A 14422-nucleotide genomic window follows, 5' to 3' on the forward strand; every position below is an offset into this window, starting at 1 on the left:
CATTTGCTGCAGCTTCACCTATTATTTGTTCCTCTCCTCCACCCCATCCCTTTTACCATAAAATGACTATACCAGGACTGTAAAGATAGAAGCAAAAAGTTGAATCCCAGAGGTATGGCTAAATGAAAATAGCGCACTACAGATACACACAAAATTAAAAATGAAAAACAGATGTACAGAATTATTTCCATCAATTAAGTTGCTCTAAAACCTGTAATCATTCCATTTTATATACTATTTATGTCATGTCAATAAGCAATATAGAAAACAAGCATTATGATGGCAAATTGGACAGCTTTATTTACTATTCTTCAAAAGAAAAATAAGAATAAAAGAAAAAAGTCCTAACTTGGCCCATCTCATTCCTGTAAATCTGTTTTTCTGCTTTTGTGTTTTGGAAATATTGACTTCATAACATTTGTGGTGACATCATAATCTTTTGCTTGCTAATGCATCATGGTTTTGGATTCATCTCAATGCTGTATGGGCTCGGTGTTGAGTCAATACAACATTTTTTTTTTTCTTTAAAACAAAATGAAGAATTTGACTCACCCAGTTTAAGGCAACCGTTTATCTACTGTGGCTTCCAAATTGGCCTGAAATCAGATTCTCTTGATTTAAAAATGGACTTCCCTTTGCTTGCATGAGGTCTGTGTCGTCAATTAAACTGTATATCCCTCCCATCTCATTTTTCTTGTCTTGGATGATATTATTTTTACCCCTTCCAAGGTGGTGAAAGCAATATTAGAAAATGAAAACAAAAGAAGAGGTGTCTACTTAGCCCCCTGCTTATCACAGGCTAAGCCAGGCAACCTGCCCGTGCTGGCTTGGAAATGTAAGTAGTGTGTATTTTGCCCATCAGAATGAAATGAGGCAACATAACATATCTCCACTTTTGGAAACAAGAAGGCATATTGTTGTCAGCTAGTTGGCAGAAAGGCACCATGAAAATCTGGCATCAGCACCCACTGGCAGTTGGTGTGAAGAAAACCCAGCTTTCACAGACATCAGCCATGGAAGCAATTTTTTTTTTGCTGACTCTTGAGTAATTCCTGTCGTGTTTGTCAGAGTTGGGTCCTCCCTGTCCAGTTTTCACAGCTCTGTCAACTTTCTCTGAGAGCTGAGCTCCGCTTGGTGGCCCAGTGAAGATGCAGTTCTATTTCTCAAACAGGGAGATGAGGGGACAGCAGGTACCTCCTGTTTGCTGAGGGAGTGACAGCAGCACTGTACTGGCTTGGATGCAAAACATGGCAGGGAAGTAAAAATGGTGGTTTTTTATTACTAGTGGGTAGCTTTGAGATGCTTAGAGGTGCTGAGCTGTCCCTGCAGCATGAGGAGCTGGCTGCACGCCCATCCTGTGCTGTAACCTGAAAGTGCAGGGCAGCTCCCAGCCTTCCCAGGACCTGTAATTCAGTGTCGTAGTTACGCTATGTTTCAGTGGTAACACCACCTCAGAAACACTGTCGGAACTCTCCCTCCAAACAACGCACTCTTTTCCTCTTAAAAAAAAAAAACTCAGAGAAAACTAAATTATCTATAATATACTTGAGGTTCAGCTGGAAATAATGAGGATATTTCCATTTAATCTTTTCAGAGAGAAGTCCGAGATTTTAGATAAGCAATTAGAATTCATACAAAGAGTGATTTCAGGGTAAAAGCACAGTAGCATGGTTAATGGGTTGGTCTCCTTTTACAACAAATTAAGAGATAAGTTCTTCTGCCCATGTCTAGAAAAAGAACTAATGCTATATAATTTAAATAATGTAGCTTTTTAAAAAAAACATTCAAACATGAAAATTACTTTTTTTCTGTCTGGCTGTGAAAACAGTCTCTTGTGGCAGCCTGGTATTCAGGGATAGCAGTAAAACATTTTTAAAACCCTTTTTAACATTTCAGTATCAGTTGAAAATAACAACTGTATTTTTGAACAGCTGCAGCAAATATTGTGTAAATTGTGGGATAGTCCTACTTTTTAAATCATTGGAAATCCCATATCCTGAAATAGAATGGATGTGGGCCAGGTCACAGTTACTACCATGCTTTAATGGTGGGTTTATTCAGGTGAGTGGGAAGTTTGATAAAAAAAACAAGAAAAAAATAAAGAAAAAAAGAAAAAAAAAATCTGTATGTTCATTTCCAAGTCAGTACTCATTTGTTAACCAGTTTGACCCCATGAATGAGTTGTCAGTGTTGGAAAGAGTGGTTTGTGTATGGGTCCATATGATTTCCCACCCCTCCATGGCTGTTGATGAGCAGATCTAGTTTCCCTCCCAGGTGCAGGAAGAGCTGGAGAAGCATTTGTGCAGCTGCAGGTAAACTTCACAGAAGGACATTACATACTTCCTTTGGGCTACTTAAGGCTTTCCAGCAGAGTTTTCTAGCTGAAAGAGGCAAGTCTGTATAGAAATGAACAAAAGTCAGTTCTTTTTAGTCATTCAGAAGCCTGTCTACTGTGTGCACTTGCTATCAATATAAGCTTACTCATTTCTAGTCTGGAGTAGGAACATTTGTGTGTGGCACAATATACATCTAAGAAAAAATTCACAGCTGCTGCCAAGTTTTATGGAAAGAAAATATTTTAAAAGTTAGTCTCACCTAAACCATCCCACTGAGTTACCATTGCACACAGGTGAGGCTGACTTGAAATGAAATTTCATTTTTAAAGTCTTCATGGACACTAAAACATGGAGAAGATTAATTTCAGAACCTCTCATCTATGTAAGTAAGAAACTCTCTCTTAAGCTGCTATGAGAAATCTCTGGAATCTGGATAGACTACAGCTGGTTTTCAGACAGGTAAGAACAGCCTCCAGTGTCCTGGAGAGAACTGGGTAGAAATTGCCTGCCAGGTACCCTGGTTCCTTGTTATTCAGCTAAGGCAGACTTTTCGAAATGCTGTCAGGAAAACTTTCTTGTTAGAAATCAGACCCTCCCAAGAAGAAATCCACCTTTCTAGGTGGATTTGTAGACCAAAATATTCCTGGCAAGTTCCGGTAAGCTTTTGTAGTCCACTTCTGAGTTTTTTGCTCAGTGTTTCTTTGATGCTTATTCCACTTTTGTCAAATCAGAAAGAATGCAAGCGACTAAAAACTGCCCAAACTCTTGGATGCCATTGGAAATATGTTAGAAAACCCCAGGACTTTCCCCAAAGCTGGTTCCCCTCTAGGTAATAACATCTTCAAAATCTCATAAGATTTCAATTTAAGGATTGGAAATGTATTTCTGTTTTTTTATTTGAAGAGAATGAAAAACTCAAAATGAATGCTTTCAGGTGAGACAGCTTTATTAAGATCTGAGCTGCCAAGGCCACAGCGATGTCCCACAGGCACACATGACTTAGTGGGGAAAATGGAAGGATCAGAGCATTTATTTTCAGTACTGAAAAGATGGAGGATGATGCTGTAGCAAGTTCATGTGTGAGTCCTTCAGCAGATCAAAGGGCAAACAGTGATTTAGTCATAGAAATATATTGTGGTAACAGCCAAGTGTCCTAAGTTTGGCTAGGCCTGAATTTCCACGGTAAATATGGAGAGCAGAATTCCTACTGCAAGCAGCTTAAAGTCTAAGACATTCAAAAGAGAAAATACTATTAAAATAGCAAGAGAGAAAAATTCCAACTTTCTTCTATGTAATTATGAATATCCAAAAGGGATTGTGAAGAGAAGTCAGCATTAACAGATGCAGTTAGTGTTTTTTGTGGCCAGATTTTCAAAAATTCCCTTGCCCACCAGCTGTCTTTGAGAGTGGTGGGATTAAGACATGCTCTCTGGCATTTGACAGAAAGTTCTATTGTCTGAGAAAAGAAGTTTGCATCAAGAAAGTCTTTTAGGAAAAGGTGCTGCCTTTCCACCACTCATTAGCAGAATTTGTCTTTGCATTTGATCTGCATTGATTAGTGGGTGTAATTTTAGTGTTTTGAGGGCATATTTGGGGGTAGTTTCTTAAACTACAGTATAATAAAACTTCAGCACTTTTGTTCAGTGCAGTCTGTTGTTTTTCTTGTTCCGGGTAGTATTTTCTTAAGGCTTGTTTTGTCCTAAAAAAGAAAAAAAAAATCAAAACCAGCAACTAGCATCAGGATTATTTAAAAGATACACTTAAGTGTGACTGGCCTGGCTTTCCAGGTGGGATCAGCTGGTTTGTCTTAGCCTGCTGCTTAACTGTGTGTTAGCTATGATGGCATTGATGGCTAAGTTTGGATTTTGTTGACCTGGATTATTCTTCCCTGGGTATTGGTTTTTGACTCAGGATTTTTCCTAAAGCTTGCTTATATGAGATGAGGTCTGTTTCAAGGAGACTTCAAACTAGATGTGAGGATAATTTGGCTGTTGCCATTCTTCTCTTTTTTAAAATTCAGATATGCATACTCCAACAGTTTAAAGTGTAATTTACCCTTAGCATGAAACCCCCATGCTGTCTGTCATCTGTGCGGCTCTTGGAGTAGGTCCCAGGTGCTACAGTGAAGATAATCCATTGCTTGTTTCCCATCACTCACCTAAAAGATTTTCAGCACCCACTGCTGCCTTGTATGAATTTCAACCAAGGCAAGTTTTAATTTCCTTTTCTGGCACCTATCAAAATTGGATGGTCTCAAATGTTTTGTTTTTTTTTTCCTGTGGCATTAGTCAGCTTTTTCTTGATGGCAGCTGTGCTAACTTGAGCTGAGATAGACTGGAACAGTTGAGCAGAGAATTTAGAACTTGTGAACAAAACAGTACTGAAGTGCCTTTTGTCAAGAGCATGCAGATATTTGGATGGGATCAAAATAAAGAGCTGAAGCACATTCAAAATCGCATGAAGCTGAGTCAGGGGAGATTGAGGTTGGATATCAGGAAAAGGTTTTTCACCTAGAGGGTGGTTGGGCACTGGAACAGGCTCCCCAGGGCAGTGGTCACAGCACCAAGCCCGACAGAGTTCAAGGAGTGTTTGGACAAAGCTCTCAGGCACAGGGTGTGACTCCTGGTGTGTGCTGAGCAGGGCTGGGAGTTGGACTCGTTGATCCTATGGGCACCTTCCAACTCAGCACGTTCTGTGATTCTATTCTGTGATTCCTCTTCCAGATATGAAAACATACAAGTGTACTCAAATGATCTGCTAATCTGTTTGTACTGTAGCAAGAGAGACTACCTGTGGGTTTCCTGCTGGAAGAAGTAACACAAGTGTACTTGAATACCCTTTGAGACCTGGGAAGAGATACTTCAAAGTCAACATGTAAAATAAGCTAAAAAGAGGACCTGAAGCTAGCAAATGAAGGATCTGCAAAATAGGTTTTCAATGCTATGGTCTGTTAGACACAGAGTAGTTTGTTTCCCATTACTTGGCAAGATTCTCTGTAGGTCTCTCTTACTGTGATGGTTTTTTTATATATTTATATTCAAAAGAAAATGGGAGAAAGGGAAGGGCTTGAGCCATCTCTTGTGCCTCCACTCATTCTTGAGCTTGCTGCTCAGGATTCACATGCCCTTTTCAGTCATTTTTTAACAGTCATTTTTTAGCACTTGTTTGGCACTGCAACCTAAGAGCCAGGAGCCTGCTCCAGTGCAGAGCACTCAGTGGGTCACAGAGAGTTTAAAAAAAGAGAGAAATTCATAGGTTGTTTTGAAGCCTCACCTTTGTAAAATGATGGCAATTCTCTTTTGGTTCCATAGAGCATCTGTCAGGAGAGTAACTGTGTTCCATGGTGTTTGGTAGGAAGAAAATTAAAAGTCACTAAGGCAATTCTTCAAACACTTAGGAAACTTATTACTGGTATTGAGAAATACTGAGGTTTTCATAACATCATGTGGAAAGTGGTGTTTCAAATTAGAAAGGAAAAACTCACAGGAAATCTTAATGGATTGAGCTGATACTGTGCTGAGCAAGCCCTTGTTAAAACATGTTGAAATTCAAGCACATAATAAATACAAGCACTAAGGGAAGGGTTATGATTATCTCAGCAAGGTCTCAGCAAGGAGATTGGAACATCACAAAACTGGGAGTTTGCCATGATTTAGCCAGAATTGAGGGAGATAAGGGTCTAGTGGTTTGGGGAGTCTTTTAATACTTTTCAAGTGTTTGAGCCGTCTCCAGAATGGTCATTGGGAGTGCCACACATCACAGAGTTCCCTTGGCATTGGCAGGTCTGAAGTTTTTGTAGCTGTGGTATCTGGAGCATGTGAAAAAAAAGCAGCTTTGCCCATGTATTGCTGAGAATTACCACTCATTTTTATAAACCATGTCCTTTTTTTTATGGCATAGAAATAACAGAAAAACCTGTAAAAACAAGGTACAGTATCCAATACAGGCTACTGTAGGGCCTATATATGGTTCTTCAGAGCAGACATCAGTACAGATCTACAGGAGTACTCAAAACAGAGATGGAGGTAAAGAGAGGTCCTGCCCAGCAAGGTGTCTGTCCATTTTAGGAGAATTTGGAGAGAGAAGCTCGCTGTTGTGACAGGCATACTCAGCTGCCTTGGCATTTTACTGGAGTTTACACCTTAGCCATTGCCAAGCAGTGTTGTGTGCTAAATATTTTGGCCTACAGTTACACAAGTAAAACAGGTATCATGATTTGCTTCATTAATATGTCTATCATTATCTTCTTCAGTCATTTTTGAGGACATGAACATCTCTTTTCAGCTTGCAGAAAGGCAATTCCTGCATCAGTAAAACAGGAGCTATTACAAATGTGGATGTTTGGTATTCTCACTAGTGCTCTGGGCAGAAAGTGTGAACCAGCCCAGGAGGTTGGAAAAGACAGCAAAGCTTATTGAGCTGTGCCTGCATCTCTGGTCTCCAGAGTGTCCTGTGGCTTGCATTTAATGAATTTTAATTTGAATGTCACAATTTTCACTGAATGACAGCTGGATGTAACTGAGTGCATGACTGAAGAGCCACTTCAATGGGAGTTTGAGCAAGGGCAGTTACAGACTCTCTCATTGTCTTGTGAAGTCCCAGAGAATGTGCAGTTTTGCAGGAGGAGAATGTAGAGTCACCAGGGAGGTGTCTACAAAAAGTTTACTTGGGTTCTCTCCGTATAGAAACATCTTTGGGTAGTTCTACAATTTCTGGCCCTTCTGTATCTCTGCTGGAGGGAATCTGAAATCTGGAAGGATGAGCAAGCACTCGTTTGGGTCAGGAAGTACCTGTTTGGTGGGATATCGGAACCAGGAGATGGCCCAGCGGAGATTTGCTGTATGGTTAAAATGTTTTCTTTGCTCAGGAAGACACTTGCATGTGGTTTCTGGTGAGCACTTATTCAAGCTGGCTATGCCAGGGTGGCATCTGGTGTCTTTGGCAAGTTTACTCATATTCTGAAGTATGTGTACACATTCAAGAATGTGTTCCAGAGTGTGCAATAACCAAGTTTGTAGAGATTCTGAAAAAATTAAAAATCCCCTACTCTTAGTAATCCAGGACCTGGCTATTCCAATGGAGAGTGGACTTCTTGTCAAGGGCTACCCAAATCTCAACAGTTTCACTTCAGAGGGTCTTGAAAAGTTGTAGGTTGAATTCCTTAACACTGTTTCATGTGATCTTAAAACATCAAGGCAAATAGCTGCTAAACTGAAGTTTTATCTTGAATCATGCAGAGATCTGTCTCTAGAAGTTAGCCTGCCCTTGATTGAAGCTTAGGGATGTTCCATGAGTTGGTGTAGCATTGTCAGCATTTGTGAATATCTCACATTTGAACAAAAAAATCTTTTACCAGGTGTAAATTTTCAGTGCTTTGGAGCTGAATGCAGATGCTTAGAGGTTGTGGTGTGCTTGTTTTTTTTCTGATACTTGTAGGAGTGAAATTACTCAGACTGCAACATCTGGATTGATGTTGGACTAAATGAAGCAGGGGATCAAGGCATAGATCTCTGCTCTGCAGTCCTTTCTGGAGCTTTGCACAAGTCTCAGTGCCTTGACTGGGGCTTTTGACAGCTGCTGCTGCATGTGCTGAAATTCCTAACCTCCATCTAACTACTTCTAAACATGCAGCCAAATCCTGATTTCACTTTGATTTATTTCTAATTGCCTCAGGAGGTGAAAAAGAGGCAGCAGTCAAGAAGGCTCTTGGGACATTGTTTATATTTAGGTCTTTATCTTTGCTCCTTCTGATTTGGAAATTTTCAAAGAGCTTCCTTCCCGAAACCTCAGGCGTAGAGGGGAATAATCATCTCTGATTTTACACAGTTTGCAGTTTAGTAAGTCACTAGTTCAACTTGTGTGTGTGCCCCCTGGAGCACAGCATAGAGCAGTGATGTCAGGAGGCAGCCTCTGAAAATGAAAAGGAATTAATAACAGACGAACAAACAACTGCTTGCTCTATCTTTTCCTGATATTTTGCATGCCATTTAGCTTGCGATGAAAGCAGCAGTAATTTGCATCTCTAGGTCTGCTTATTGCTCCCAAATAAGTAGCCTTTTCTTTAGTTTTTTTGTTTTTGTTTATTGATTTATTTATTGTGCAATGTTGAAGCTTTTCATATGCTAAATAAAGCAACAAGGGAACCTTAGACCCAGGCATGTTAAGATTTCCACAGATAGGACATTTGCCTTCAAAGTCAGATGCACTTTTAACTGTTGCTCAGTATGAAATTGTAAGAGTAAATTTAACTAAGCAGCATGATGCTTTCATATTTTTCCCCAGTTTCTGGCCCTGAGACACCAGTCTGTCCCTGTGCTTGCTTTCATGCCCTATGACTTATCATAGACCAAGGACAGCAGAGGTAATGTGGTTACATGGAATCAGTATGGGGGAAAATGCCACCTTAATCCTGTGCTGGACATAAGGAGTCTGATTTTCATCTTGTGCTCCAGTGTAAATTGCGGTGAACTTTGTTTAACCCAGCTGAACTGCTCTTCCCTGTAGGAGGTAAATAGGCCCCTGGTTTTCTCTGAATTTCAGTGCAGAAGGTACAGATCAGTGCTTCTGTGTCTCAACTGGCCTATTTAGAAATCACCATTTCCTATCATGGCAAATGGAAATCTTATGAGATTCTCAAGATCCCTGTGATGGACTGCTGGCTTCACTGAGATTCGGTGGAAGTGAGCCAACAGGCCCTAAAGCAAGCATTGTTGGAGTTGAATGATCTCAAAAATTCTATTCATAACCCTGAATAAGTGGTGGATATGTCTTCACAAGGACCCAAGTTCCTTTTGTGGCTTCTGGCAGTTCAGCTTGTGAAAATATGCATGGATCTCTGGTAGCTGGAATGATAAAGGAATAGCAATTTGCATATCCTTATTGAATACAGAGACCAGCATTCATTTACAAGACAAAGCATCATAAACCTAGGTAATGAATACAAATGAAAACTTGAAAAAACCAAAATTAATTGGTAAATTTTGATTACAAAGTTGTACTATGACACAGTAGCCAGCCGCAGGTCTCAGTTGGGTTTCTGTATTTAATGGCATTGTCTTTCATCCACACTGGGGAAAAGGAAACTGCTGGAGTCTATTTTTCTCAGACCTGCTCTGTTGTCATGAAACTTGTGTGCTCAGGCAGAAAGGCAGCCGCCGAGAACAAGAGGCAGGTCTGTGTCTGCAGGCGCTGTGCTATAGCATGATTGGATAAGTCTTCTCATTTATTTGTTGTTCTGTTCCTGTTTTCTTGTTTACCTTCATTTCATTTTTGTTTTCAGTTGACATGTGGTCAGTAGGGTGCATCATGGGAGAAATGATTAAAGGTGCTGTGTTGTTTCCTGGCACTGATCGTATCCTTCCTAGCAGCCATTCTGGCCCCAGTAGGTACTTCCAACCCTATCCCTTCCAGCCCCTTCCCACTAGACTAGTGCTGACACACCTCTGTTCTGCACCAAAGAGCTCGGTTAAGTCCCTCTGCAAAATCCCTGCAAACCAAAATGTCAACAGACCATTACTGCCACAGTAAGTACAGCATGAGGAGATGGAAAACAGCATCCTGCACGGTTTATCAGAATCGCTTTCTGCAGCCAGTGACCACAGTTTTGTTGTTATGAATGTCTCTTTATTAATTGGGTGGTGTGTGGGAGGGGTGTGTTTCATAAATGAGGGAGTTTTTTAAAGGTGGTAGCAGGGCAGGCACAAGTCACTGCTTACCTCAGGGTGAGATATCAGAGGTTCTGCGTTTCACATGCATTTCTGCATCTCTGATTAACTCAGACATGAATCATAGAAATGCTTATTTGTTATAGACTCATAGAGCTTCTTATTTGCTTTGTTTGTTTGCTCTTCAAGTGGTATAAAAGTACAAAAGTAGGAAATGGTTTCAGTTTGGACACAACTTCTTCCCAAGACTAAAATTGTCACTTGGTAGTAGTTTAATAACTCAGAAGTCTGGAAGTTTCTTGGGAAACTGTTGGGTCTGTCATCTTTTATTTAAGTACATAGAGCTATTATGAGAAAGCAGAATATATTCTTGACATCAACAAGAAGTGATTTACAGATAAACCCACTAAATCAGTGGACAAGCAGATAAGGCATATGTTTGTTTCCCTTAGAGACCATTCTGCACTCAGGGCTGCGGCAGCCATATTTCTTATTTTGTTCCATGCTTTACTAAAAGCTTTAATATGCACTTTAGTATTTATCAGCTTGTGGAACACTTTCCTGTGTATAACAGTAACTGATGTCAGGACATGCTTGGTCTAACTCTAGTCTTTTACTGTCCATAGAATCATGAATATGAGAAATGGACATGGCCTGTGTGCATATTTGCCTTCTATTTTAAGTTCTGTACTTAGTTAACAGAGGAGTTTCCAGGCATTATTGATGTTTGTGTAACTTTCTCTGAGTATGTGTGCATGTACACTTGTGTGTGTGTGTGTGTGTGTGTGTGTGTGTGTATACACATACTTACCAGTTCACTTCAGCACTTCTGACCTCATTTGCATTTCAAAGGGTTCAAAATTTTGATCAAAATGTGGAAAAAGTATCATCTGAAGAGCATTAAGAAATGAAAGGTAATTATATCATTAATATTTTCACAGCCTTGTCCAATTAGATCCCAATTTTTTTGTCCAAAGTGCTGGGTTAGCATATCCACACTGAAATGAGCAATACACTTTGCTTGTGGTTTTGTATGATCTGGAGCACATCTCCTCTGCCTATGTGAAAGAAAACCTTCCCCTTCTGTGTGTTAATGGAAATCGTTAGCACCTATTTGTGCTCCAGATTTGCTGTGCTTCTGTTTCCTGTGAATGTGGAGTCAGACTGTGGGGTGAGCATCCCTCAGTGTTGTAGTCAGAACTCGTTTTATGTTCACAGACCTACATTTTATAAGCTAACATTTAAAGATGTCCCCAAATAAGTCCAAAAATAATTGAATATGTCTTAAATAGCACTTCAAAAACTGGTTTCTTTGACACAGCTGTATGCTTGTTAAAAAGAACTTGTGCAAAGCCTCTATAATTAAACCATTGTGTGCCATCTATTATTGCAATAACTCCACAGAAATTGTCATTACCAGCTGCTGATTTGTTTGGGATTGGCCTGTAACTGAGTTCGCGTTCTTCATTTTTATTTATGATATGTTGCTAAACTTGCACTCTGTTTTCTGTACTGCTCTGCTTTTCTTCTGCTGTTCCATGAGTGCCTATTCCATGGACAGAGAACGATGCCATTGCTTTCTTTCAAGCTGCTCCTCAAAGTCACCTCTCATCCAAATCCATCCCCCAGACCCCTTCCCTGCTGCTGAGCAGCCACGAGCAGGGGTTCAGCTCTTCTGGCTTCCCTGCCCATCTGTGCAGCTGAAAACCAGTCAGGAAGCTGCAAGCTCCCACCCAGCCTGCTGAGATTCGTGAACTCGTGGCATCGTCTGCCTTAAACCTGCACAGAAAATGCTTAGCATTGCTGTAAAAAAGATTATTTCTTCAGACGAGTGATGGAGTTGGGCAGCTGGATAATTCCATCAGCAGGGACTATAAGCCCTCAGAGCTCGAGGGCAGCATACTTAAGGATGTATTTAAGTGCAGGAGCAAGAGTAATTAAACATCCGTTTCTTTAAAAAAGTTTCCTCCTTGACATAAAATGGGTTAAGCCTGGTGGTGTACCAGAATCTGCTACCAGCAATTTTTTCTTAACAGGCAGTGCTTCATTTCACATCCACACTGTGATTTGAAGAGTATTTAATACAATTTGTGTCAATTTTTATGCATAAATAACCATGAAAAGCAGTTTTGAAGCTGAAAGATTGAATATTCATGAGAAATGCACTGTCAGTCATATATTTGACTGCAAAATCTACTATTTGCCATTTTCCAGTGGTTAAGGAGTCTAGGTCATTTGATACTGTTACTGTTTACACAACGAAATAGTCCATCAGCTAACTTTAAAAATTTCAGTAGCAAAATTCAGAAGCAGAAAAGCAGAAAATCCTTCTGAGTAAGTGCAGAGTGGAGTGTTTAGCTAGGCTGCAGCTCTGTTCCACTCCCATAGTCCATCTGAATTCACTGAAATCACTGGGGTGAAGCTGAGAACAGAAGCCACCTCTATTTTCTTTTAAACTCCCAGTTGTGAAGAATGATTTGCAGTGTCCAAAATCCTCATGGTCTTTACTGATCCTTGAAATGTTCCTGTTTCTCTACCATTCTTGGTGCATGCATGTGATGCACTTAATTGTGTGCTAAAGCTTTTTCTTTTTTTCCCTTCTTATTTTTTTTTAATTTCATATGAAACTTCATTTCAATGTTGACAGCTGTAGTTCTGCTTTTAAAAAAAACAATTAGCATGAAGCTTGCACGTAACTGTGCCTCGAGCAAGGAGAAAATGGTGACCTGGTGCGTTGTGTTGCCTCAGGAGCAATGCGACAAGCTGGCTGTACCTGTGAGTCTGACTCTTGTTCCACGTGTTCTCCTCAAGATTTGATGAAGGAGACTCTTTTCTCACTGCTGCATAAATGATCTGGAGGAGTGAAGAAGCTGCCCTAGTCCTCTGGTGAGCTGTGAAAGTGGTAGTTACAGATTTTCTTTTAACTGCTGCAGGCATTTGGGGCAGACAAGGATGAAGGTGCCTTTAAATCCTGTAGTTGGGAAAGCTTAGGGAGACAAATATATATTCAGCAGAGAGGTGTGATGTCAGCTGCTCTTAGTATATGTCTGCACAAGATATGCAGCCTTATTCTACCTTATTCTACAACTGCAATCATGCCCTGCATGTTGTAGGGATTGGGGTATAAGGGGATTGCCGGCTCTTGTGCTCTGTGGAAAGTGTCCTTAAAGATGTACCAGCTCTGTTCTTCTCCCTTGTCCCTGAGGACAGTTTCCCAGGGGGTCCTATTGCCTAACTCCTTGAACAACTGGAAGTTTGCTTTCCAAAAATTTGGGGTCCTGACTTCACTCTTCACCTGACCCATATTGCTCAGGACTGCAAACTCCACCACTGTGTGATCACTGCAGTCCAGGCAGCCTTCAGTGGACTTTAGTGGTGTCTTGTCCGTGCTGGGTTTGCAGCTGGACTCAGTGATCCTAAAGGTCTTTTCCAACCTAAACATGATTCTGTGATTCTGTGAAATTTCTCCCTGAAGTTGCTAGGCATCAATCTTACCAGAGCTCTTGAAATCTTCAGCCAGTGCCAGCTGCGGCAGCAGATGTGTTTGTAGAGGAAGTTCTCCAGCCATCAACAGATTTGATGAGCTTACACTTCAGCTGAGCTGCTGAAAAATTGCTAGGCAGAGCTTCAAAGCCATATTGTGGAATTCAGAAGATAAACGGGGCCTTTTTGAACTCAGGAAGGACAACTAAATTTCAGAAGACTGCCAAGCTCACTAAAGATCCTCACAGAGTTAAAACTCACTCCCTCAGACCTTGTGTTGAGACTCAGTGCTTAGAAATTGAAGAACATGACCAGTGTGAGATGAAGAAAATAGACTGAAAAACTGTAAGCCATCAGTACCCTTGAAGGACCTTAGATGGGTTTGTACTTTCTAGGATTAGTAGCAAAATTATTTTTGCAGGCATCGCAGATGATCTCAATAACTGCCCTTAGGCTTTCTCTGCTCTATGCAGAAGATGCAGGGACTGTTCTGACATAAGAGAGCAGGTTATTGGGAACTGTTCCAGCAAACCTTCTAAGAACTGATTTTTTGGTACCTTTTCTTTGGCAGGAAAACTGAACTGATGGAAAAAGGGACTGCAGAAATTTTGCGCAGAGGTCTACTGTGGTCTTACCTGCCAAAACAAGGACAGATTTAATGGTTACAACAGTAAGCAAAACAGCATTTTGTGATTTTCAGGGTATTATTGGCAGTTAGATGTCATGAACTCCTTATGAAAAGCAGCTTTGTGTATTTGCACAATAAATTCTGGTTTAAATCTGCAATGAGAATTATGCTCTGTTTGAAAAGTAATTTTTTTGTGTGGTTTGTCTGTGAGCATCCATGCTCAATGAGAAGTGGTTCCATGGAAACAGTGATGTTTGTGAAGAAACCACCAAAAAAATGAGTGCCCAGGCTGTGAAAAACCACTCCCAATA

The 14422-nt window shown here is 40.5% G+C and overlaps 1 protein-coding gene across 9 annotated transcripts in view; it reads left to right on the forward strand.

Annotated features, from left to right (window-relative positions):
- MAPK10 (mitogen-activated protein kinase 10) overlaps window positions 1-14422 on the forward strand; it is a 148484-nt gene that overhangs the window by 102610 nt on the left and 31452 nt on the right. The window contains exon 8 of one of the 9 annotated variants that reach the window (XM_048305344.1): window positions 9616-9687. The exons of the other annotated variants lie outside the window; for them this stretch is intronic. Within the exon in view, the coding sequence (XP_048161301.1) occupies window positions 9616-9687 (72 nt within the window). The remainder of the gene's footprint in view (window positions 1-9615; window positions 9688-14422) is intronic. 9 annotated transcript variants of the gene reach the window in all.

This window comes from Corvus hawaiiensis, chromosome 5, assembly GCF_020740725.1.
Source record: "Corvus hawaiiensis isolate bCorHaw1 chromosome 5, bCorHaw1.pri.cur, whole genome shotgun sequence".
In the NCBI taxonomy this organism is placed as follows: Eukaryota; Metazoa; Chordata; class Aves; order Passeriformes; family Corvidae; genus Corvus; species Corvus hawaiiensis.